Source organism: Neofelis nebulosa, chromosome 8 (assembly GCF_028018385.1).
Source record: "Neofelis nebulosa isolate mNeoNeb1 chromosome 8, mNeoNeb1.pri, whole genome shotgun sequence".
Lineage (NCBI taxonomy): Eukaryota > Metazoa > Chordata > Mammalia > Carnivora > Felidae > Neofelis > Neofelis nebulosa.
The window spans coordinates 4,005,751-4,030,829 of record NC_080789.1 but is presented as its reverse complement, the minus strand read 5'-3'; the positions used below and the strand labels follow the sequence as shown (position 1 = coordinate 4,030,829).

The following is a 25,079-nucleotide window of genomic DNA, read 5'->3' as shown; positions in this document are numbered from 1 at the left end:
TGAGTTGGTTGTCAGCACGTCTGACGATGGCTTCATCCGGACGGGGACCTCGTGTGAGCATTGCCGCGCCCACACTCGTCATTGATCGGCTTTGGAACGAGGCCTCTGATGGTCTCTTTACTTGCGTATGCGTTTGCTTTGAGGAGCTGTGTGGTGAACACATTTTTGCCACGTGTCAGGTCAGTCAGGCTCGCTTCACTGTATATTCGGGTAGGAGATAAGGTGCTGTGCTGGTACCGTGCCCTTGCTTTCTTTGGGTTCTTGGATTTTTGTATTTACCGTTTGACGTGACAGCAGCCGGGTAGTTGAGGCTGTGTTCTCTGTCAATCCAGTAGGTTCCCTCAAGGGAGCATACAGAGCAGGGCTGGGCATGTACACTGTGCATAGAACGCTCTCCGAGCTGATTGGCCCATGTGGGAGGAACAGTTAGCAAATCAATTAGTTGTCCTTCTGTTTACACTTTATTTCCAGGGGCTAAATGTTCGTTTGTTTAAGCCAGACTCGCTGTCTTGTTGAAATGTGTTACCTTGTGAAAGTGTTGACTGAGCTTGGCTCCTTCATATGAACTACAGCTTGTGACTCATTTGTTATGGGTATAGAATCAATTCCCAACATGTTAGGTAAGAAAACAAACAGCTTCCTTGTTTTATGAAGTGTGAACAGAAGAAAACTTGTTAATTTCCTAATTGTTCTCCCCTGCCCCAGACAGAGCTCCACACTCGTAGCTGCGGCAGTAAACTTGAGCTTGGTCGTAGCACAGAGGTGTCGTCAGTCACTGCTCCTGAAGTGAACGATGATGCATTTGTCACAGTGCCACTGTCGTCCCTGTCGTTTATGTGCTACACGTTTCGTGTATCTCTGTAAAAATTGATCTTGTATCATTTCATAATGGAGCGGTGTGAATGCGAAATGCTCACCTAGGAAAGCATGCCCTCGATTCAGTCACGACTCCCCCGTAACTGTGATCTTCAAGGGCACTGTAATTCGTCCTTCACAGGAAATTTTGCCCATTTCGCATATCTGAGAATTCTACTTTATCCCCCCAAGCAAATGAGATTTTTTTTTCGCATCAAATAATAGATCCTGAATAGTTTTTTATTCCTCACAAAAAAATTTTTTTTTTTTTTGAAAATAAAGGTACTATTTTGCCAATACAGAGTGGGGTCGTAAACTCAGCTGGGTGAAGTTACCCTGAAGCTTCTTCCTCAGCCCTTCAGGGGCTTCACTCCTCACTCCAAGCACCTGAACTTCCTGCTGACAGTAGGACTAACAGCTGCTGCCGCCAGTCCTGCTGCGCGTCACCGAGCGTTGGCTGAAGCCATCGATCCCATTCTCACAGCTGCCCTTGGAAGTGAGACCCATCGTTCCGTTTTATGGGCGAGAATGGCAAGTCTCCGAGGTTAAAGGACTTGTCCAAAGTCACACAGCTCAGCACTGCTGCAGAACCAGGCTTTGGGAACCACAGTCCTCACTCTTAATCCCAGGGCTGTGCTGCACATCCAGCTCCTGGAACACTCCGTGTTCCTTCTGATCTCCTAGCTTTTGCACATGCTCTTGTCCCTGCAAAGCCTTCTCCACAGCGCACCCCCCCCCCCATTTGTCCATTCAGTGCCAGTTCATTCGCCTCCCCAGCCACGTGTCACTTCTGCAAGGAGGCCTTCCCTGTGAGCCCTGTGTGATACCGTCTGACACCGGGCTGACGTATGTTCCAGGAGGATTAGATCACGTCCTTGCCGAGGGCTGGTGAGGGTCAGCTGCTTCCTTGCTGTGCCCGTCGCCAGGCTCTTGCTCCTTTCTGGACCCCTCGTCTTCACCCCAGGGCAGAGGCATTGACGGTAGCTCTCCCTCCCCTTTGAAGACGTCACAGTCAGCACCCCAGTCCCGCTGGAGGGTGTGCCGTGGGCTGTGGGAGGAGACGTTCGGTGCAAGGGTTGCCTTGGGAAGCTTTGAATTCGGTCTCAGGTGGGGCCGCTAACAGCTTGGCCATAAAATTTCCTTCTGCGCTTCTCAAACCCGTGATCCCTTCCCGGTCCAGCCCTCTCCAGTGTCCTAACCTCCCAAACTCTCTGTGCCGAAGAACGGGTTATCTTTCCCCCAAGCCATCCTGGACCAATATGTTTATAAAATGTAATACAAGTGAATTACTAGAAAAAAAAGTCAAAAACTTAAAAAGACATAGATGCTTCAAACCTAGATTTTATTACAAGATTCAGGAGACACAGCATAACCCCGTTGAACTGTTAGCACCCTTTCTGACTTTTCCCTCTCACTGCCTGTTTTCACTGACTGACGGTGGTCTCTAGACTTTGAATAGCACTCTTTAGTGAAGTGACCCTGGGGATGATATTTAACCCGTGAGCCCCACTTCCTTTGTCAGGAAAATGGAGCCAGTACAGCTTACCCTGGCATTCTGCCGGAAGGCGGAAATCATGGATGTATTTGTCATTGCCTAGTGTGTGCCAGATGCCTATTAAATAGTAGGACATTTCTTACCCTGTTTCCGGCACCTAGAAAAAAATTGCAGAAATTAGATTTATTTTCTTCTGTCTGCCTTGGGGAAACCAAGGACAGCTGGTCACAGTGTTCTTCAGCGGGTCTGTGCATCACAGGCAGGTGGAGAGCTGCCATCTTTCACCGGGACGTGTATTTCCAGACGGTCCCCAACTTAACGGTGGCTCAGCTTACGGATCGTCAACCTTATAATGGTGTGGAAGTGAGAGCGCGTTCAGTAGAAACTGTGCTTGGAGTTTTGAGTGTGGATCTTTTCTTGGGCTAGCGATGCACGGTACGCTCCTCTCTCGCGACGCCAGGCGGCGGCCACGGCTCCCGGTCAGCCTCGCGATCACGAGGGTCAGCAGCAACGGTTACGCTGACACCCGTTGTGTGCTCCTCAGCCTTTCAGTTTCTCCCTTCCAGTGCAGCAAATTACGTGAGAGGTACTTAACACTTCATCACCAAATAGGCGTTGCGGTAGATGATTTTGTCCATCCGTAGGCTCTTGCGAGTGCTCGAACATGATTCGGGTCAGCGGGGCTAAGCAGTGGCGCTCGGTAGGCAGGGGGTGGTAGCAATGGCTTCATCGCGACATAACCCCGTCGTAAGTCAGGGAGGATCTGTAGTTCATCCGCTCCTGGGAGGGGTGCTTCTCTTCTCTTCACGTCTAGGTCTTTTCAGTGAACAGCTAGGAAATAAATACTTTTTGGAAATTGAAAAATATATCACGAAATCTTGCTAATATTTCTAATTTAAGTGTAAAATTATTTTCTGGATTTAATCCTTTTTTATGCTGAAAATCTTAGTTCCTTAATAACATGAATGACCCATTTGCTTTAAACTAAATATAGAGGCACGTGGGTGGCTCTGTTGGTTAAGCGTCCGACTTCTGCTCAGGTCACGATTTCACAGTTCGTGAGTTCAAGCCCTATGTTGGGCTCTGTGCTGATGGCTCAGAGCCTGGAGGCTGCTTCAGATTCTGTGTCTCCCTCTCTGCCCCTCCCCCATCCGTTCATTTTCTCTCTCTCTCTCTCAAAAATAAATACACATTAAAAAAATAAGTGCATAATGGTTCAGAATAACAATACCAATAGGAAGCAGAGACAGCTGAATGCCGTTCTAAGATCTCTGTGCAGTTCTCTCTGAGCTTCGGATACGTCTCGCTAGGGGTGTAAAGTCAAATACTGTTTTAATTTTGTGGTAATTTTTCTTTGTTTTACATGCCATCGGATTAATGTGTTTCTGTTTTCTATTTTTATAATGTTGTAAATTTAATTTTTCTGCTAAGATGTAATTGACGTAACGTACTGTGCTCATAGAACATAACATGACTCAGTATTTGTGTGTTGTGAAGTTATCAACACAGTAAGTGTAGTTAACATCCGTTATAAATTTAATTGTAGAGGATTATATAAAATATGTATAGGATTCCAAAGTCATACTTGTATGACCAGGTGCATTCACAGACACCTGCCTCCCTTTCCTGCTGCTGCTGTCTCCCTCTCTCCTCATGCCCTGTGGACAGCCATTATTAGTTTTTTATTTAACCCTTTCTTGTGTCTTTTGGGAACTCTAAGAAAGTTTGTATATTTCTCCTCCTTTATTACACGGAAGGTTCACGTATAAGCCTGTCTGCGGCTTGCTTTTTTCACTGACCGCTGTATCCTGGTGATCCCTCCAGGTAGCGAATTGGGCCTTCTTCACTCATTTTCACAGCTACACGGACGTGTTTTGCGTCTGTGCTGTCGTTCGTTCAGCCGGCCCGTATCAGAGAACACCTGAGTTGCTTCCAGGATCTTTGTTTTCATAAGTTGCACTGCATGCAACATCCCTAATTGTCAGAGAAATGCGAATCAAAACCGCAGTGACACGTCACTTCACACCCACAGGATGGTTAAAATAAAAGACAGACACCGACAAGCACCAGTAAGAACGGAGAGCAGTTGGAACCCTCATACGTTGCTGGTGGACTAGAAAACGGCACAGCACTCTGAAAAGCACCCCAGCAGTTCCTCCAGATGTTACCAGGACCAAGCAGTTCCTCTCTCGGGGTACACAGCCAGGAGAACTGAACATAAATGTCCCCTCGAAAACATGTACACAGATACTCACAGCACGGTCACAGTAACCAAAACCGTAATGACTCAGATGCCCATCTACAGATGAACAGATAAATAAAACATGGTCTCTCCAGACAGTGGAATATTATTTAACCACAAAAAGGAACGTGGTGCTGGATGAACCTTGAAAGCATCATGCTAAATGAAAGAAAAGGCCACGCGTTGAAAGATTCCATTTGTACGCTATGTCCAGAATAGGCAAATCGGTTGACAGAAAGTAGATCAGAGATTGCTAAGGGCTGGACGGAGGAGACATGAGGAGTGACTGATGGGTATGGAGTTTCTTCCCTGGGATAATAAAAATGTTCTAAAATTGGATAGAGGTGATGGTTGTACAACTTTGTGAATAAAACTAAAATCCACTGGGTGGCTCTGTCGGTCGAGCGTCCAACTCTTGATTTCGGCTCAGGTCCTGATCCCAGGGTTGTGGCATCAGACACCGTGTCAGGCTCCACGCTCGTGCTTGAGACTCTCTCTCTCTCCCTACGCCACTCTCCCCTTCTCTCTCTGTCTAAAATTTGAAAAAAAAGAAATCCACTGAACTCTATCCTTTAAAAGGTGCGCGTTATCGTGTGTGAATTGTATCTCCTAAAACTGTGCTGCAGTGAGTAACCTTGTGCAGGCAATGCCTCCGTGGGGCAGTGCAGTCGGAGGTGCTGCCCTAGGACTGGGAGGGCTGGATCAGTGAGTAGGTGCTTCACCCGGTGCAGCCCGTCCACGGGCGTTGTGCCATCTAGCGCTCGCTCCAGCAGTGTGCGAGGACGCCTGTTTCCCCGTCGCCTGCGTGGGTTGTCAGACTCGCTCGCTTGCCGCTCTGACGGGCGAGAGGTGGTGTCTCCGCGTGGTAACAGTTTGCAAGGTTGAACGTCTTCTGATGTCTCTGCTCCAGCTGCATTTCTTTGTTTCTGTGCCGTTTCTGTTCATGCATTTGATCCATTCTTTTTCTATTGGATTGCTGATCTTTTCTCAGTTTTTACGAGTTCTTTGTATATTAAAAGATTAACCTTTTGCCTGTAATATTTTAGAAATAACTTTCCTAGCTTTTATTTGCCTTTTCTTTTTTTAATGTTTACTTATTTGAGAGAGAGAGGGAGAGCGTGAGCAGGGGAGGAGCAGAGAGAGAGAATCCCAAGCAGGCTCCTCACAGTGTAGAGCCCAATACAGGACTTGAACCCACGAACCACGAGACCATGATGTGAGCCGAAATTAAGAAGCGGACGTTCAACTGGCCGAGCCACCCAGGCGCTTTCCCGTAATTTGCTTTTTAAAAAACTGCAGGCAAATTTTAAAAACCTCTTTTCCCAGTTGCTTCTGGATTTTAAGTCATAGTTTGGAAAGCTTTTCCTACTCTTCGTGTAGAAAAACTGTCCACTTACTAGTACTGTTAAACTGTGATAAACTCAGATTCGTTCGTTGTTCACCCTGGCGAACATTGCTGGGGAGAGATCCATTTTATCCTTTTTTATATGGCTGTCCAATTGCCCCCGCATTTTTAAGGAAGGGTGAAAAGAAAAATAGTGTATCCCTTTCTGTTCATGTCTACTTTTAAAGATTTCTGGGTCGGAGTACGTGTTTGAGATACCGGTTTCCCCTGCTCTCCAGAAGTCGCTTGTGCCCATGAAGCGCCGTCAGCCGAAACGGCAGAAAGCAAAGAAACGATTGCCCTTAATTAAATGGAAAATGTTTTGAGCGTTCTCCGTCCCCCCAAATACCCTACCAAATCCTACCAAATAACACATAAACCCGAAGTAACACTGTGTCATAAAAGCAGGAGTGATGTGATAACTCCACAGTCTGTGTGAAGAGGACACAATGTACGTACAGCGTAGTTCAGCTTTCACCAGGATCAGGAAGACCGCGAGCGCCCCGCCCCACAAGGCCAGAGGTGGTGGGGATAGGTGTTGGGCTGGGTGGTCGGAGGTCAGGGTGGTGGCGGGTGCAGGAGGCTGGGCTGTAGCAGAGACAGGAGGAGGGTCTTCTGTTAACTAACGTCTCATCATCTGACTCCATTAGGGCGGGCAGGTCACTAACGTCTACACCTGCTGTGTCTGCCTGCCTCGATGTTGGGGAGGTCGAGTTTCGTCGTCCGCCGTGGCTGGGGTGGCAGGCTTCAAATACAGCAGTATGCTGTTACGTTACCGCAGTGAGTGAGGAGACCAGCAGGAGAGACAGACCGTCTATGATCTCTCACCCTGACCCAGGCCTTTTTCGGTGTATAAATGTGCCTTTTCCTTTCTCCGCAGGTGAATGAGCTGGATGGCATCCCCTTGATCCTGGACAGCTGCAGCATCGATGACAGCAACCCCTGTATCCTTGCACGTGAACCCGTGAGCATCCGTTCACAGTCAGGGCCCTCCGTGTGACTCCCTTTCCCTGTGTTCCCTGGCCCTGTGGCCGGCTGGCTTTCTTGGGTGCTTGTTCCTAAGAACTAAGCCACTTTCTCAGAGTCGGGACGCCGGACCAGCCCTCCTGCCATCGGTGCAGTGCAGTGAGCTGGTGTTCAAGGTGAGTGGGACCTTCTAAAGCAGCCCTGTACTCACGAATGCTTTAAACTCTGGGGGGGCAGACCGCCCACCCAGGGTCCCTGTGTGCCTCCTGCCGCCGACGTCACTTTTCCAAAGTGTGTGTTCCTCGGAGTAAATGTGAAGAATCGTGCTTTTTTTTTAACTTTTGCTTTAGAGATTCTAAGTATCCAGTCCTTTGAGAGGAACCATTTTAGCAACGGTTTCGTGCCAGAGAAGCTCGAGGGGCGCCCTGCGGCCCCAGGAATAGGGAGAAACACTTTCGTGGCACCACCTACCTGTCTTTGACGTGTTCTGGCCTGTGACCCTCTGTTACCGAAGTGGGGGCGGGGGGGGGGCGGTTCTTGCCCTTGGTTGACCACCCTGCTTGTAGGGTTCTTCGGGGAACCCCATTACTTCATCCACTTCACCAAGGAGTGACGCTAGGAAGCTGCTCTGATACCGTGAGGAAACCACATCCGGAAACCAGGTTGAGCCCGGTGAGGTTTGAGCGGTATTTCCGTGTAAGTTCGAGACTTCCCTGGCGAGAGCCGGACTCCGTCCAGTCCCTCTCCCTGGCCGCTGCGTGCCCTTGTGCCCTGGGCGCCTGCTGGGGGCGGGGCTGGCGAGGAAGGACGTTGAGAGCGTAACCCTCTGAGGGACAGTGAGGAGCCCGGCCTGGGGCTCGGGATGGGGGTCGGGGGGGGCGTGGGAACAGCACCCCTCACTGTGGCTTCTGTCAAGAAGACAAAAGGAGTTGATAAAAATCGTGTATTGAAAGTAGGTGGAGGGAGGACTGCTCATCCCGGTGCTGACGACACTGTCATTTGTCTGATTAGCAACAGAAGAAAATCTCCGATTTTAAAGAGCACAACAGTTTATAAGCTGAGTCAGGAAAAGACAGAAGCCTCGGAAGACTCGTCCTTGAGGCAAAACAAAGTTGGTTCGCTGCATCGCATTATAATCAGCCACTACAGGCTCTGCCCCCCACAGTCTGGAAGTCTTTTAGCCCCAAAAAAGAAGGGAGGAAAGAGAGCTGGGGGTCACAGGAAGGCAGTGAAAGGTCACTCAGGTGCAGGGACAGGTGGTGCGTTTCCTGAGGACAAAGAGGATGTATCATGAAACAAGACATTCACCCACAGCGTTCTGCTCCCTAAACCGACCTCCTGGTGAAGAAGACGTTCTATCACTGGTCTCGGCTCTGACCGAGAGCAGGGGACGGCCCGGCCCTTGCGCACAGCGCGTCGTGGCTCTGCAGACGGCCCGCCTGCGGTTCCATGCTTACAGGGTGTCTCTGGCAGCCTCCTGGGCGGCTCCTCCGTTCACTCACTCCTTCCTTCCAGAAACACTCACTGACTCCTCGCTGTGCGCTTATGCCCGTTACCTTATTTAATCCCGGCAGCGCCACGGAGCACACGCTGTCGTCGTCGCCACCCCCGTGTTGTGGATGAGGAAACACGGCAAGGGAGTCTCAGAGCCTCGTCCTGCGGGCCAGACCCAGAGTGCAGGCTTGGTGTGTGCCCGATCCCTAGCCATTTTGCTGTGCTTCCTCCTTAGGAGTCACGGGGCGGGGACAGAACTCATGTAGGGAAACCGCAATAACCTGTTCATGTGGCAGAGAAATTATTCAGCATTCGAAATTGAAAAAAATGTATGTGGATAATCTGTATAGATAACTGGTGTCTTTACAATGATAATTAATGAAGAAGTGCAAGATCCCAGAATATTCTTTAAATTGTCAAGATAAGTTAAAATCCCACGTAGTTTAGTATGACGCATATTCATTCCTTCTTTGGAGTTTTATTTATCAAAGCCGGCCAGATTGCAAAGGCCTATAAAATATGCGTAAGATAGGAGATACTACGTACTAAGATATCAGGGCAGAAGGGAAATTGATGGTTGTTGAATGGTCAGAAACGAAGAGGCATTAGAGCCTAGGGGATCACGTTTTAGACGGGAGCCATACACTTGAACCTGGCGTTCCTGGTAGCCAGCACAAAAAGGACACGATACGGATTATGGAATAAAACCACACCAGTGCCCTTCTGTGCTGCTCCTCTGCTCTGACTCAGAAGTAGGTGTTCCCAGAGAATTCTCTAATTTCCCTGACTTCGCCTCCTTACCTCCCAATTACTCTTCCCCACCCATTTTAGGTGTTTTCCTTTCTCCTACTTTCTGTTCATCAAAACAATACATCTTTTTTTTTTTTTTTTTTTAGTGCCAAAAGGTACTGAGTGAGGCCTCTTACTCCACTGGCCACACTTTAAACTCACTCTTCGCCCTTTGTTTTACTAGCTGCTTTGTACACCTAAGTAACCTGCTCTGTTGCTGCTTCTTGATGTGTATATTGGGTTCTGATGAATCTATTACGACATGAAGATTTATTCTCTTATAAACCACCTTCACTCCTCGCTCTTCTCATGTCACTGTAGTTAAGACTACAGATCTCGTTTACTGTTGCCTGCATGACTAACAAGGCTGAGCATCCTCTAACATGTTTGCCATTTGGATTTCGTGTGTGTGTGTGTGCGCGCACGCGCGCGCACATGTGTGTCAGTGGACATAAAACATGCTTGAGCAAACCCTTTGACTATTTTTTCATTGGGTTTTTCCTTTATAATTTATTTGTAATAGATCTTTTTATGTTCTAAACAGAAGTTTTTAGTCAACTACATGGTTACTAATGTTTTCTTGCTCCCATTGTGTGACTTATCTTGTCATTCTCTTTATAGTTTATTTTAATTAACAGGAGGTATTAACAGTTAATCAAATTTATCACTTTCCCTTTATGGTTAGTTCTTTGGTGTGTATCTTGTTAAAGAAATATTTTCCAACCCTGAGGTCAGGATGATAATCTGTGTTATCTTCTGAACACTTGATAGTTTTACCTTCTCTGTTTAGGTCTGTAATTCCCTTAGAGTTGATTTTTGTGTATAGTGTGAGTTAGGGGTCTATTTCTATATTTTTCCATATGGACACACAATTGTCCGAGCCCAAGTTCCTGAAAAGAACATGCGTTGTTAGCTGTAGTGCCCTCTTTATCACGAGTATCCAAATATGTGTGGGTCTGTATTTGGACTCTGTTTTCTTTTCCATTGATCTCTTTGTTGTCCTTACTCTTTAAGTGTCGCTTTCTAACATGTCTTGATATTAGTTGAGTCAAATCTTCAACTGGTCTCTTCTTTTTAAAAAGTGTTATGGCTATTTTTTGGTCACTTGTATTTTACATAAAAGTTTACGTACAAGAACCAGCTTGTCAAATTGTACACATGTGGTTACATGTTTATGTACACCTACATGTACATACACACATGAAATCAACCAAAACAAACAAACAAACAAACAAACCAATTTAACCAACAAAAATTTAAATCCGCACATTGAGTTCTTCATTGAAGTTGCATTGACTAAAGTCCATTTGGTGAGAATTGACATCTAAACAATACTGGATGGATCTTCCAGTCCATGAGTATGGCATATCTGTCCATTTATTTAGGATTCTTAATTTTAAGCTTTTATCCTTTTCTATGTATTTTTATAGCTCCATTGCATGGATTTGGGTGTATGTTATTTTTGTTACCATACATTTAAAGTGTTTCCTAAGTTCTGTCATGGTTTCTTTTTTGACCCCTGGATTATTTAGAAATGCATTTCTTAATTTCCAAACAAATTGAAAATTTCTAGTTCTCTTTTGGAGCTTGATTTCTAGCATAAATGTGTTGTGATCAACGAGCACATACTTTTCTGTCCTGTGAAATTTATTGAGACTGCCTTTATGACCCAGTATATGGTACTTTTTTGCAGCTGTTCTATGTGTGCTTGAAAAGAACATTTATTCTGCAGTAGTGGGAAGCAGCATTTTATCCATGTGTATTAGGTGAAGTTTGTGAAAATTTTATATTTTTACTGATACTTTTGTCTCCTTTGGTTTAGCAGTTACAGAGAGTCTTAAAATACCCTTCTGTGATTATAGATTTGTCTTATTTCTTCACTTAGTTACATAAATTTTTCCTTTGTATGTTTTGAGGCAGTGTTATTAGATAAAGGTGTATGACAGGCCTTGAGAAATGTTCCTGTTGTCAGTATAAATTGAACCCCTTTATCTCTAAAATTATTTGTTACCTGATATTAATATAGCTCCTCTAACTTGCTTTTGGTTGCTATTTACATGGTATAACATTTTCAACTCTTTTATTTTCAACTTGTCTGTATCAGAGGTGCTTCTTGTGAACACCATGTAGTTGTTTTTTTTTCCCCTTAATCTAGTTTGACAGTCTCTGTCTTTCAGCTGCTGCATTTAGCCCATTTATATTTAATATAATGTAAATGCTGACCTATTTGTATTGAAGCCTCTCTGTCCTTCCTATTTTATTTTCTTTTTCTTTCTTGCTTGCTTTTGGATTATTTTGTATAATTCAGTTTTTATCGTTTTCTCATTTAAATGCTCTCTGTTCTTTTTTTCTATTCTGTTAATAGTTTCCTGGGAAAATTACAACAGGCACCCCTAACCCCCTTCCCGGATTATACAGGACCATTTTGGCACCCCCAACTTACATGCTGCTGTTGTTGTTATACACTTTAATTCTGTTTTCAAACCCCTAATGTCAGTGTTCACTTAGATCTATCCACATATTTACTACTTTGCCTGCCCTTCACTCCTTATATCTCTTGTTTGTCCAGCTGGGATCGTCTTCCTTCTGCCTGAGGTCTTTTTAGAATTTCCTTTAAAGTGGGGCCATTGGTGGGGAACTAGTTGAGTTTGTTTGAAAACGTATGCCTGACGCCACCATTTTATTGGGAAAGCCGCAGGATCTCTACATTTTAATTTTAATGCGTATGTACGGTCACCTAATCCCACCATCTCCCGCGTGGTGTCTGCGCCCTCCACCCTATCTGGTGCCCTCCGTGCCAGAGCGTCTCTGTCTTATCCTTGGTGTTGAGCTGATGAATCTTCCAGTCTTGTGTTGAGATAGAGAAAGGGGGTCTAGGGGTACACGTACGTGTTAAATGTGCAAACAGGCCTTCTATTTTAATTTTCACCTTTACCTTCTGAAGAGATCCATATGGTCACCAGCATCTGAGCTGTGAGGGATTCTGCAGGGCGTAGTGTTTCCCTGCCGTTCAGGACCAGCTTTCTTGGGTTTGCTGAGGTAGGTGCTAGAGCCCCTTACCCAGCCGTAAGCCAGCGCCCTGTTACTTCTTTTCCGTCTGCTTTTTAGCATCTAACATTCTTTTTGCGCTTGAGAGTTTGTGTCTTTATTTTAAGAAATCCAGTGGCTCTTCAAAAGGGGTGTAGGTCGGTGAGTGGGCTCCTAAGCCTCATCATTTGCTTACTGTCGCCAGCCATTACCGTGTGCCAGAACCAGTGGTGCTCTGTTGTTCTTAGCATTTTAAAACTCAGTTCAGCAGAATTAATCCCTCGCCTGTAACATACTGCCTCTTTCTTGGCCCTCACGATAGTACCTTCTGCGGGTTTTCCTCAGGTCTTTCTGGATCCTTCTTCTCTGGCTCCTTTGTTGCTTCCTCTTCCATGCAGTGTTTGCCCGTTGGAGCCCTGCTGGAGCCCTGCTGGAGCCCTGCTGGACATTCCAGAACCCGGGGGTGGTCGCCTCACCCTGCCTCTTCTCCCTAAGGAGTCCCACCCGTTTCTTCCTTTATTCATTCCGTGTTTAGTGAACGTTCTTCACATGCCAGACACTCTCCGGGCCCACGGAATGACAGCGAATCCTGTAGGGAGGCTGTGGCGGCCGGTCTTCCAGGCAAGAGGGGATGGTGGCTTGGGCCAGTCCGTCCGGTCACCGTGGAGATGGGGAGACAGGGTTGCATTCTGGGTATTCTCAGGGTTTCAAATACCTGTTCGCCCGTGGCTCCCAGACTCAGTCTGTAGACAGAGCTCTCATCTGCTGGTAGGTCTTCCCGGTATTCCAAACCCAGCACGTCCACAGTTGAACTGTTAATAGCTCCGTAACCGCCCCCCCTTCCTCGGTAATTGGGGGAATGGTTTCAGGCCAGAGATCCGGGAGCCCCTTGCCATGCCGATTCTTTTTCGGTCTCCTGCCACTAACGTGTCACCGCGTCTTCCCGATTCTCTCTCTGGAGCACGTCCCAAGACCGTCCACTTCCTGCTTTTCCAGTGGCACCGTCCCGTTCACTCTCTCCTCACCCCGGCCTGGGTCAGCGGTGGCTTCCTGACTCCTGTTCCCCTCCTTCCCTCGGGGTGTCCGGGAAACACGGACTCCCCAGCCATTCCGTGAGACCTCACAAAACAACATAGGATCCTTCCTCTCTGCCTCTGGACTCTCCCTGCCCCCACACCGTCTGTCCCAAACACTCTCCGTTGACAGAACCCCCAAGACTGCCCACCGTGCTCGGAACAACCCGGAGTCCCCAGCACAGCCTCAGGGGCCCCGTCTGATCTCGCCGCTGCCTCCTCTTGCACTTTTGTCCGGAGCTGTTCTCCCCGCCGCGGCACTCCCCCCACACGCTTTCTTACTGTGGCTCACGTGCGCCTCATGGTCACCGCAGGTAGTCACCTGCACCGACCTCTCACCTGAACTGCTCTGCCCGGGGCCAGCCTTCCGCGTGCTGGGTGCTCGGCTCCCGCGGTCTCTTCCTCAGCCAGAGGTCGCTGGAGCCCGGCCGGGTCCGGTCACCCCTCCTGTAACCTGCCGTGTCTGCTCATCGCAGTGTGCCACCAAATACTTGTGCGTTTACGTCTCAGTTGCCCTCTGGGCCGAGTGCTGTGAGGACGGGGACCTTTTTTTTCTGTTGTTCACCCCGGTACAATCTGCCACTGTCTGGCACCTAGTAAATGTCCAGTAAACACTTCTTAGACACGCAGACGTGTGGGTACAACACTGAACAAATAGCAGCCTGGCGAGAGGCGTGTGTGTGTGTGTATTTGGTGGGAACAGGGGCGGTTGGCAGCACACGAAAAATTGCTCCTGTGGGTTCTGTGATTCTTCGTGAATTAAGTAAAGTCTGCTCAGCAGTGACGGTGTTTCAGATTTGATTCGTTTAACCCCCTCTTCTAATTAACACCAGCCAAGTTTTTACAGAACTTTAATTTCAGTTTTTTGTGTTAAAAATCAGTAGATATTTTGGGTATGTTTAGACGAGGAATCGTGCTGATAACAATCTCTCCATTCTCTGATCACTCAGGGTCAGCTGCCGTGCACATGTACTTAACCATGCTCTGTGGGATGGGGGCTGAGGCCTCGTGACGCCGTGGGGAGCAGTCCTCGGTCCCCAAAGGAGATCAGTGCGGGGGACCCTGCGAGACTGCCACTTTCTTGGCCACCCTTGGGGATTAGGAACTTCAGGCTGGCTCTCCTATCAGAGCCGCCGAGGGCCGCCGCCCCTGCCCCCAGGCTAGGAACGAGGCCCGAGGCTCCATTTCTTGGAGGTAGATTCTAGAAACCAGCGGGGATTTCCAGTCTCAGGGAGAGGGCAGCATGTCAAAGGGGCACTTCACTGGGAAGACCTACCCTCCACAGCTGCTCCAGGGGCACGAGCCCAGCCAGGCCCCAGCTGTTCACTCGCCCGCTCGCTTGTGGGTCACCCACAGTAATGACACGGTAGCTGAGGCCATCGGAAAATTCCAGCCCCACCACCACAGGGTCAGTTCCTTGTTTGTCAGTTTATTGTGGCAAGTGGGATTTTTTTGTTGTTGTTGCTTCCAAATAGAAACCACTGAGCTTTATTTGAAATGTTTTCCTTTTATTCTTTTTTGATCTGTGTTTTCATCAGCTGTCCTTGATGTGGGCTGTTTTGTTTTGTTTTGTTTTTATTGGAGGGGGAGGGGACAGGCATAGAGAATCCAAACAGGAGTTTTTTTCTGTTCTTTTCTCTCTTTTTTCCCTTCCTTTCTCTTTCTCTCCCTCTCTCTTTCTCTCTCTCTAACACTGAAACACCTCATTTGTAAGTTTCCTTGCGTACAGAAATGTAGCAAGTAGTTTACAGAAATATTAAACAAACTGTGTTTTCCCCTGTGACCTGACCCGTGTCCAAGAGGTGTGGCCCGGGGCAAGAGTGGCAGCCGCTGGGTCCAACACCCGCACCCCACCCCTCCTAGTTTGTAAGCACTGCATTTACTTTCTTTGGCCTTAAGCTTCTTTGCTTATAAAACAGGCCCTACTCCTATCCTCACAGGATCGTGATGGATGATCTCATGGTTTATGGGTTCAAGCCCTGCATCGGGCTCTGTGCTGACAGTGTGGAGCCTGTGTGGGATTCTCTGTCTCTCTCTCTCTGCCAATCCCCCAGTTGTGCTCTCTCGCTCTCGCGCGCGCTCTCTCTCTCTCTCTCTCTCTCTCTCTCTCTCTCTCAAAATAAACTTTAAAATGTATATATTTAAAAACAAAACGAGGGGCGCCTGGGTGGCGCAGTCAGTTAAGCGTCCGACTTCAGCCAGGTCACGATCTCGCGGTCCGTGAGTTCGAGCCCCGCGTCAGGCTCTGGGCTGATGGCTCGGAGCCTGGAGCCTGTTTCCGATTCTGTGTCTCCCTCTCTCTCTGCCCCTCCCCCGTTCATGTTCTGTCTCTCTCTGTCCCAAAAATAAATAAAAAACGTTGAAAAAAAAAAAAAAAAAAAAAACGAACAGGAGACTCATGGCATTTCAGAAAAGAAGAAATCCAAATGGCCAGCACACCTGGGGAAAGAGCTCAATGTCATCAGTCAGGGAAATGCACAATTAACCCACAGTGAGAAACCCACCGGAATGGCTAATGGCGAGGGCCGACAGTATGAAGTGATGGCAAGGGTGTGGAGCAGCAACCTGAACCTCCAAACCTTGCTGGGGAAGATGTAGATTGGAGTAACCCCTTTGCAAACGTTCTGGCCGCGTCTCCTAACACAACGCACACACCCGGCCTGCGAGCCAGCGGTGCCCTTCCCGGTACCTTCCCCCGAGGGGAGTGCACGCGTGTGTCTTCCAGGCGTGCAAGAGCCTTCACAGCAGAGCCATTGATAATAACCCCAAGGTGGGAGCATCCCGGGACTCATCCGTGGTAGAAGGGATAAATGAACGGTGGCCTGTTCCTACCATGTGTGTATGTGGGAGGGTGGGTATTAATTACTAGGGAAGGGGCACGCGGGGGCCCTCCGGGATGGGGTGCGGGCGTGTCCTTAATCTCGGTGTAGGTGGAGTCACGGGGACACATCCACGTGAGGAAACCCCTCAAGACGTGCCCTCGGATGTGTGTGTTCTGTTGCGCCACACACAAGTTTTTTAAATCACCTTTTGGGTTCTTCCCGCGTGCCACGTCCTGTTCTGGCCCCTTCACTGGGGCTAACACCACCCGCTTCATTGGGAACGTTTATTTCCATTTCCCACAGAGAACGCTAAAGCTCAGGCAGCTGGTTCCTTGACTCCAGCCGCTCCAGATTCGCCCAGCGCGGGAGGGGCAGGGCCAGGGTGCAGGCCCAGGTGTGTCTGACTGTAAGGCCCGTGCTTCGTCCGAATTCAGGGGTCTAGACTTGCCCGTGCGTGCTCGCTTCGTTCCGTCACGGCGTTCCTTTCAGGCGTACTTTCCCCGGGACACATGGGTAATCCGCTGTGTTGGGTACAAGTGTTGGACTGATCTTGCCGAGCGTGTAGCACGTGGTACCCGCTCAGCGCTCTGTTGCAACCGTGGATGATCAAGATGCACCCCTGAGCCTGGAGATGGACCCCCCCTTCCCGTTTCCCCTCCCTCCTCCTCTGGAACTCTAGACCTGGGTGTCTTCCTCTCTGGGATCCTTCCGTGACCCCCGGCACCAAGCAGAGCGCACCAGCACGTCTTTATGGGTCAGTTGTGCTCCGCGTCCCCGTGAGCACACCGCACGGACGTACCCGCATATGTAACCTCTTCCCTTGAGGACAGCTTACCCTGGGTGGTATCTGTGTCCCCGTGCGTTTACACCTCGGGACACGCTCCACACTGGACCCCACGGATCCAAGGGAGCGTTACCAAAGTGTGTTCCAAAGCACAGAGTTTTATGTGGTGTCTTGAACGGCTATTACTTGAGGGAAGGCTTCTAAACTGTATGTCCGTACCTGCATATCTGTGCGCACACGCACGCACACGCACGAACCGTGCTGCCCAAGCCTGTCTCCAGCAGGACTGCGTGGAGTCCTTACCGTTCTTATGTGCATTTTGGAGACTCTGGACTCTAAGTGCCACATCCTGGGAAATGATGGAAATATATTCCATTCTGTCCTCCTTATTTATTATTTTATCTTCATTTTAGAGGGGGAGGGGCAGAGAGGGACTCTTAAGCAGGCTCCGTGCTCCGCGCGGAGCCCGAGGTGAGGCTCAGTCTCACGACCCTGGCGTCGTGACCTGAGCGAAGTCAAGAGTCCGACGCTCAACCGACTGAGCCACCCAGGCGCCCCAGCTCTGTACTTACCGGGGAGTCCAGGCTTGTGACTGGACCTGCCACGCAGCAGCCAGAGGGGGGCCGTTCAGAGAAGTGTCTGAAATACTTCGGGAGGGCACAAGGGGCTAGAGTTGGTGGGGTCCGTGCGCTTCCACGCCGAAGGAGTGCTGGTGCCGTGTTCACAGAACGGTGCCTTTCTGCCTACACTGCCCACCCGGACGATCAAGTGCAGTGAACGGCTAGGAAGTCGTTCTGAGGGAAAGCTGTCCCTCCTCTTTCTGGAGGGAAAGAGCCATTTATTTTTCATTTACTTCTGTATTTCTGAGTCCCCAGCATGAAATAGCTGATAAACAGTGATTATTTGTTCTGTTCCTTTAATGCTGTTTTAGTTGAAAAAGATAAACTTTTGGTTTAGCTGGCCAGTGATTTAATTTGGTTTTGTAAAGCCCCTCGCTGATTGTCTTGCCTCTCACCTAGTGCGTTTGAAGATGTACAGACCCAACATTTCTCCCCGACCAGAGCAAACAAGTTTGTACACACACAGCTTTGCAGGTCAGGGGAGGCCTCCCCGGGGCCCCGTGTGACGTGAGCCAAGCACGGGCTGAGGACCGGACAATGTGCGGGTGCCGCTCCCAGGCTGCTAAGAGTGTGACACGCTGCCACCAGCCCCCCGACACACACACACACACACACACACACACACACGGATGCATCTAAATGGCACCATTCACAGTGAAAGGGGAAAGAAGCCCTGTTTGTGTGGCTTTTATGGTATCCTAGCAACCAGTTCCCCAGGGCCTGAAGCCGATGGCCGGAGGAGTCCGCGTCCTGTAAAGAATGAGGCTTTCACAAAAGTGGACCGCTTCCTGGTTCAGGTGTTGTGGCAAGCAGACCATTTTTAAGTGAGACGCACACACTTGGAGTTGCGCTCCTTCGGGTGGCCCCTGCTTCGCAGTTTTCCCGCGTCTCTGAAATAGAGGCTACAAATGACGAGCATCGTCAGCGCACAGATTCTGCGTCCCGCAGGGTGAGGCACAGAAAGTGGTTCTCCCCGAGGGCGCCCAGAGGTGACAGAGGTGAGAACACGCCGGGGGGGGGGGGGGGGGGGGCACGCGCCGCCCACGCCTGTCCTCAGGCTGTGTCTCGCTGAGCCTGGTTTGCTCAGCCGTTCCCATCTCAGAGGTCAGGATGCACCAGGGTTGGCTGTACCTTGTTGACTCACAAAGAGCAAGATTGCCTGGGGTCGCCTGGGGGACTCCGTCGTTAAGCCTCTGACTTCAGCTCAGGTCACGATCTCACTGTCTGTGAGTTCGAGCCCCGCGTCCGGCTCTATGCCGACAGCTCGGAGCCTGGAGCCTGCCTCGGATCCTGTGTCTCCCTCTCCCTCTGGCCCTTCCCCTCTCGAGCTCGCTCGCTCGCTCTCTCTCTCTCTGTCTCTCAAAAATAAATAAAGATTAAAAAAAAAAAAAAAAGCAAGAATGCTTGGGGTTTATTCTCACCTAAGCTAGGAGATGGGAGTCTGCCCTTTCCCGTGGTGAGAAGCCCGGGGTGGGCCGTGTGGTCTGCCACCTCCCCCTTGGCACGCACTCAGCCTGCACAGGGACCAGGGCAGGGCTGCCGTCACACCGCAGGTAGTGTGCGAGTGGCCGTGGAAGCCGCTTCCTTGGATGGCCTGTCACTTCAGCCACCTGGCTTTGCGATGACACAGCATTTTCGCCATTTTACTTCCTGATAGTTCCTATTAACGTTCGAAGTAACACCACGTAAAATGCGTTTGAAACCTGAAACAAAACGTCATGCAAAGATCTGTTGCCACCTATTCTTAATCTGAAGGATCCTGCGGCACACTTGTGGCTGATTAATATAACAGGTGCTATTATATACGGATATATACTCATACTGATGAGTATAACTTTAGGGAAAGAACGTCTCTGGGGATATGTATTAGACATCCTGGCCGAAATAGTTTCTCCCGACTGGTCTTCCATGGTCGTGGTGAGTTTGCCAGCCTGAGAAAGTATTTTGAATTCTGAAACTACATGAAAGATTCATTCCTAACGTTACTCTCTTTCTCCTGGGCTTTTCTTGGAGCAGTGGCAGGCTGACGAGCAAGGTGGAGAAGACACTACAGAGATTGCCTGTGCGTTTCCATCCCCACCGGGGTGGGACGTTTGCCGCACGTGGTGAACACCCACTGACATGTCATTGTCACCCATGGTCCGCACTTCCCAGGAGGATTCGCTCTTGGCGTCACGTGCGCTGTGAGTTTGGACAAGTGCGTAAGGACGTGCATCCCCCATTGTAACACGTGGAGGCCTGGGGAATCCTCTGTCCTCTGCCTGCAAACGCAGATCTTTTTCTGATCTCCGTGCTTAATACCTTGTTTGGAGTGCCCTGCAGATGCCGGGATCACACAGTAGGTGGCCTTCTCAGACTGGCTCCTGTCACTTGGTGCTCCGCATTCCAGTCTGCTCCATGACTTCTCATTTCTTTTTTAGCGCCGAGCGTCGCATTGTCTGCACGGACCAGATACTCACTTTTCAGAATCGCTTCCTGTAACGTTCTGTCTACACGGTGGTCATTCTGCACCTGTCCCCCAGCGTCTCTACAGTATGGAGAAGAGCATAAAGAGAGCTTTGCTAATTCTTGACTTTGTGTTTCAGAAAAGTGCTATCTCCCGTATAGATCTGACCATAAAGAAATGTCTCAGGGCCGCCTGGGTGGCTCAGTCAGTTAAGCGTTCAGCTCTTGACTTGGGCTCAGGTCACGTTCCCAGGGTCGTGACATTGAGCCCCGCGTCGTGCTCCATGCTGAGCGTGAAGCCTGCTTATGATTCTCCCTCTCTCTCCCTCTTTCTCCCTCTCCTCCACTCACACGCGTGTTCTCCCTCTCTAAAAAGAAAGGGAGAGGGAGGGAGGAAGGAAGGAAGGAAGAGAGAGAGAAAAGAAAAGTCCGAAACAGCCTAAACTTCACATGCGTGACAGTGTCCAAACACAGCCCCTGGGGGGTTTCAGAAGCCTGTCTCTGCACAGAGCAGTCTGCATTCCCTTTGAAAGCATATTCAGCATAGTCGACCAGTCACCGGGAGATCCTTCTGTTTGTTTATTTTCAAGTAATCTCTCTGCCCGATGTGGGGCTCGAACCCATCACCCGAGATTAGAGCTGTGTGGTCTGCCCCCTGAGCCAGGCAGGCGTCCCACCAGCACATCCCCTTCGTGCTCGGTAATGCACCTCCCTTGCGTCCCCAAATGGCATTACCAAGCGACATCGCTGGCAGATCGCGCGTGAGCCCTGGGGCACTTGGTGGGCACAGCGGGCCCTGAGGGTGAGGTCTGCCTTCGAAAGAGCTGGTGAGTTTGGACCCCACTGACCACCCACGTGAAACGTACGCAGTCCTGGCGCATGGTCTGTGCTTAGTAAGTAGTGTAGCATTTAACTGGATGTTTGTATTTTGTTACCAAGTTAAGTATTTGCCAGTTTTTCTTTTTTTGCATTCCCTTTAGTAAAAAGAGCAGTTTGGGGTGTGTTGAGGATGTTACTAAAGGACTTTTTACAGTTGCTGTACTTAAATGCCATTGCTACACAGACTGCGTATTTTGTAAAACACTTGAGAGAAGTTTGGCATCGAGGGAACGTGGTCCAGGGAACCCTAAAGTCAGGATTTTTGCCCAAAATGACCTCTGTCAGATTTAGCAGTGACGGAGAAGGGTCTGGGCAGAGCATGGATGCCCCACGGCCGGTTCAGCACCGTGAGATGGTGACTCCCTGGCTTTCGTGTTTTGGGATCGTCATTCCTGGCAGGAAGTGTTGTACTCTCTGTACCACTTTCTAGAACCAACAGATTTAAACAAACAAACAAACAAACAAACCCTACCGGGTGAGTGAGTCTCTGGAGGAAGGAGGGCCGGCAGCGGCCCCTCGGTGAGTCCCTGTTGACCACGTGAAGGAAGCTGTGGGCTGAGCCTCTGCGCGGAGGCCACTTTCGCGACAAGAGGACCCGCGGGTGGGACGGAGGAGGGCCGCGCCAGCCACCAGCACGCGACCCGAGCCTGCTGGTGTCTCTCCCGACAAACCACGTGGGCCCCGAGGAACTTGGAGGAAATGCCGGGCCTGCCTCACAGGAGTGAGGCGTGGGGGCCGCAGTCGGGAAGGAAGGCCTCCAGATCCTCAGGCTTTCTTATCCTCGTGGCCACCCCTTCTTCACCTTGGATGCTCGCGCAAATCCAGAAAATAGAAAAAGAAAGCTCACTTCCAGATGTCCCCTTTTCCACGCTCTTCTGTCCTCTGGTCCGAACCTCCCTCCCAGGTAGAGGTGAAGCAGGCTTCGCGGGTTGAGCCCTGGCCGCCCCGGCCGTCCCGGCCATGGCGGCTGGTTCCTGCGAGCTGCCGGGAGAGGCCGTCTGAGGGATGGACAGGTCTTCTCTTCGGGGTTAACTGAGTGCAACTGTGAAAGAGCCTCACGGGTGGACGGAAGCCGGGCCCCAACCCTGCCCTTGGGATTTTTCACGCGACTGCGACTGGCCTTATTTTTTACAACAGATTCTCGTCTTCATGTCCGGGTAGCGGCCTAATTTTACATTCTTACGGAAGCTCACAGAATCATGGCCCCATGCAGATCACAATCTGTACTTCCCGGTTCGGGACCGGAACAACCTATAGCCACTCAACACATTTTCCCAGTTTTTGAGAGAAACCGGGTTATGTCAGAATCGAAACGACTTCTGTCCTTCTCTCTGAAAGCACTTCGGAGCGTGGGTAGGAAACACCAGGAAATCCTAACAGGTTTTCAGCAAGAAAATGATGTGAGGGTCCCTGGCCTCCTCCTCCCGCCTTGCTGCTGCTGCTTTTTTTTTTTAATATATATTTTTTAAGGTTTATTCATTTTTCAGAGACAGAGCATGAGGGGGTAGGGGCAGAGAGAGAGGGAGACACAGAATCCGAAGCAGGCTCCAGGCTCCGAGCTGTCAGCGCAGAGCCCGACGTGGGGCTCGAACCCACAGACCGAGGGATCGTGACCTGAGCCGAAGTTGGACGCTCAACCGACCGAGCCACCCGGGCGCCCCTGTAACCGTCTGTGTTTCTAACAGAACTAGCCTCTTTTACACCAAACATTAGGATTTTACTGAAATCTCATGACCACCGTGAAGCAGATACTGTCATTGTCCCATTTTACAGAAGAAGAAGTTGAGGCAGAAACGGTCGTGACTGGCCACGGCTCCGCACTCCTGAGCAGCAGGCCTGGTGTTTAGAACCCGCACTTTCTGACTCCAGGGCCCAAGAGCTTCATGTGGGTCCTGTGATCGTTTGACACACTGGGGCATGGTCCCCCCCCCCCCCCCCCGAATGGATGAAGCAGCCAAGGCAAAGGGTAGTGAAGTCCCAGCCTGACAGAGGGGTCGGGGGCTCCACAGCCTGCCCGGGGCCCCACGCTGTCTCTCAGGTGTGCCGGGGGCCAGGCAAGACACACGGCAGGTGTCCCCTCCCGCCGTCCTCACACGTGACCTGGACCAGCTCTACCTTGTTGCGGTTGCGGCAACTGGCCCCGAGTTGCACATCGTATGAAGTGGCCGCGTTGGAACTTGAGCCCAGGTCTGTCCTTTTCCAGGACCTTCCTCTGGCCTCGGCGCGGACCCCTCCTGGGCCCCCGTTCCCACACTTTCCTCTCGAAACCACGCTCCACAGGCTACCCAAGACAGAGTCCTCATTTTTCTACTTCGCTCTTGCCCCAGGTTCTAATTGTACTGGAGTAAAACACAGACTGTTCACCGTATCCCGATTCCCTGCAAGGGAGGCCTTCCCGTGGAAAGCCTTGTTGCTTTCCACTCTCCCGACACAGAGGTGACCCCGGACCTTTCTTCGTGCCTTGGGGCTTGTGCACGGCCCGCAGCCCTCTGCCCCAACACCCCTTTCTTTGTAGCCTGTGGGTCTGAGAGTGGTGGTGCCTCCTCGGAGAGGCCGCCTCCCACTGCCCTTGGCCGGTGAGTCAGTCTCTAGAATGTAGAAGCCACAAGGGCGGGGACCTGACCATCCTGGGAACTGTTGTTTTCCCAGCATGGAGCGTGGTGTCTTCACATTTGCTGACGAGCGACTAGATCATGGCTAACTTCTTGAGACAGCCGTGTGTGTGATCAGCCGTTCGCATCTTTGGATGTAAATCCCGTGCTAATTCCAGTATAATGCTCAAGGAGCAGATTGTTTGCAGAGAGGAGGAAAAACACGTTAGAGTATTAGATTTCTATAACGGAATGAGATTTTTCTCGCCAGAGTGAGGCGGCCGGTACTTTAGAAGTTGTAAGAGAGACATATGTCAGGGAAGAACCTTAGAACTTAACGTCACCACCACAACCAGCTTGGCCTTCATATCAATAGCCCAGCGGGCCCGTGGTATTTATTTCCAGTTAACGTGGAAGGCAGTCGCACGTGATAAATTTCTGCCGAGTGGTCTTCCCTTTAAAATGGACACGGCCGAGCTCCTCCCGTAACCAGGACGAGCGGGCTCCCGGGTCTGTGCTCTGTCCTTAGTTCCCCTGCTACTGAGAGAAGTGGAAGCCGACAGCACAGGATGAGAAACACCACCGCTCACGGGCTCGCTTCGGGGCGGAGGAGTGTGGGCGGGAAACGGACGCGTCTGCGGGCCCACCCCTCTTGACCGCCAACTTTCTGGGAGCTGGGGGGGTCGGGGGGGGTGGGGGGAGACAAGCCAGCACGGTGACCCGTGGAGCGGACCGTCCCGGGTGACCAGTGACAGTGGTAACGTGTTCAGGCCCCCGGCACGTGCGGTTTGTGAACACACCCTCTGGGGCACCTGCTGCGTCTCGTCTAGTCTGAAATCTGCCAGAACCCCCACACTGTTTGTTTGTCATTGAAACAGAAGCCTTGCTCTCTTAGAAGTATTTCTGACCCTTAGCTGTGCTGTGTAAACTTCGGACTTCATTAGCGCTAGACTGACACTCATCTTCTGTGATTTAGATGAGACTACTCACTTTTTCTACTCCAAATACTAATTTCATTTTGAACTGTTTTTTCTTGATGTTTATTTCTTTATTTGGGGAGAGAGACCGAGCGTGCATGTGTGCAGGGGAGGGGCAGAGAGAGAGAGAGAGAAAGAGAGAGAGAGGGAATCCCGCACAGGCTCCACCGTGTCAGCACAGAGCCCAACGTGGGGCTCGATCTCACGAACTGTGAGGTCACGACCTGAGCCGAAACCAAGAGTCAGACACGCAACCGACCAAGCCGCTGGCGCTCCTCGAACTGTCCGTTAGCTAGTTCCAGGGGTGCTTTGCAGAGGTAGTCACTCTAATCTCTGCAAGCTTATTCTGTCCTTCGGGATTGCTTTGAAGAGAAAGGGACCTTACTTCGAGTATCAGCAGACACACCATCCCTTTAACTGACTTGGAGGCAGAGGCAGGAGGCTTGCGGTTAGACCGAGCCACAGGAAGAACCGCTCTGTCCGCCTCCTTCCCCCCCGCCGCCCCCACTTCCCTCCTCGTCGGCCACGCTCACGGACAAGTGCTCGGAAGTAGGTGGCGCGGTGGTCGCGAGGGTGGGTGCCGAGCCCGCCTCCCACCCTGGCTCAGCCGCCCGAGGGTGTGTGACCTCGGACCAG

At 50.4% G+C, this 25,079-nt stretch overlaps 1 protein-coding gene and 1 long non-coding RNA gene across 4 annotated transcripts in view; both read left to right on the top strand.

Annotated features, from left to right (window-relative positions):
- ATXN10 (ataxin 10) overlaps positions 1–25,079 on the top strand; it is a 170,235-nt gene that overhangs the window by 133,678 nt on the left and 11,478 nt on the right. For all 3 annotated transcript variants that reach the window (XM_058741012.1, XM_058741011.1, XM_058741010.1), the window contains one exon: positions 6,857–6,920. In XM_058741012.1, the coding sequence (XP_058596995.1) occupies positions 6,857–6,920 (64 nt within the window). The remainder of the gene's footprint in view (positions 1–6,856; positions 6,921–25,079) is intronic.
- LOC131518700 (uncharacterized) lies at positions 15,706–24,494 on the top strand. The gene is made up of 2 exons (XR_009265250.1): positions 15,706–18,549; positions 22,652–24,494. It is a non-coding gene; the product is annotated as an uncharacterized LOC131518700 (long non-coding RNA).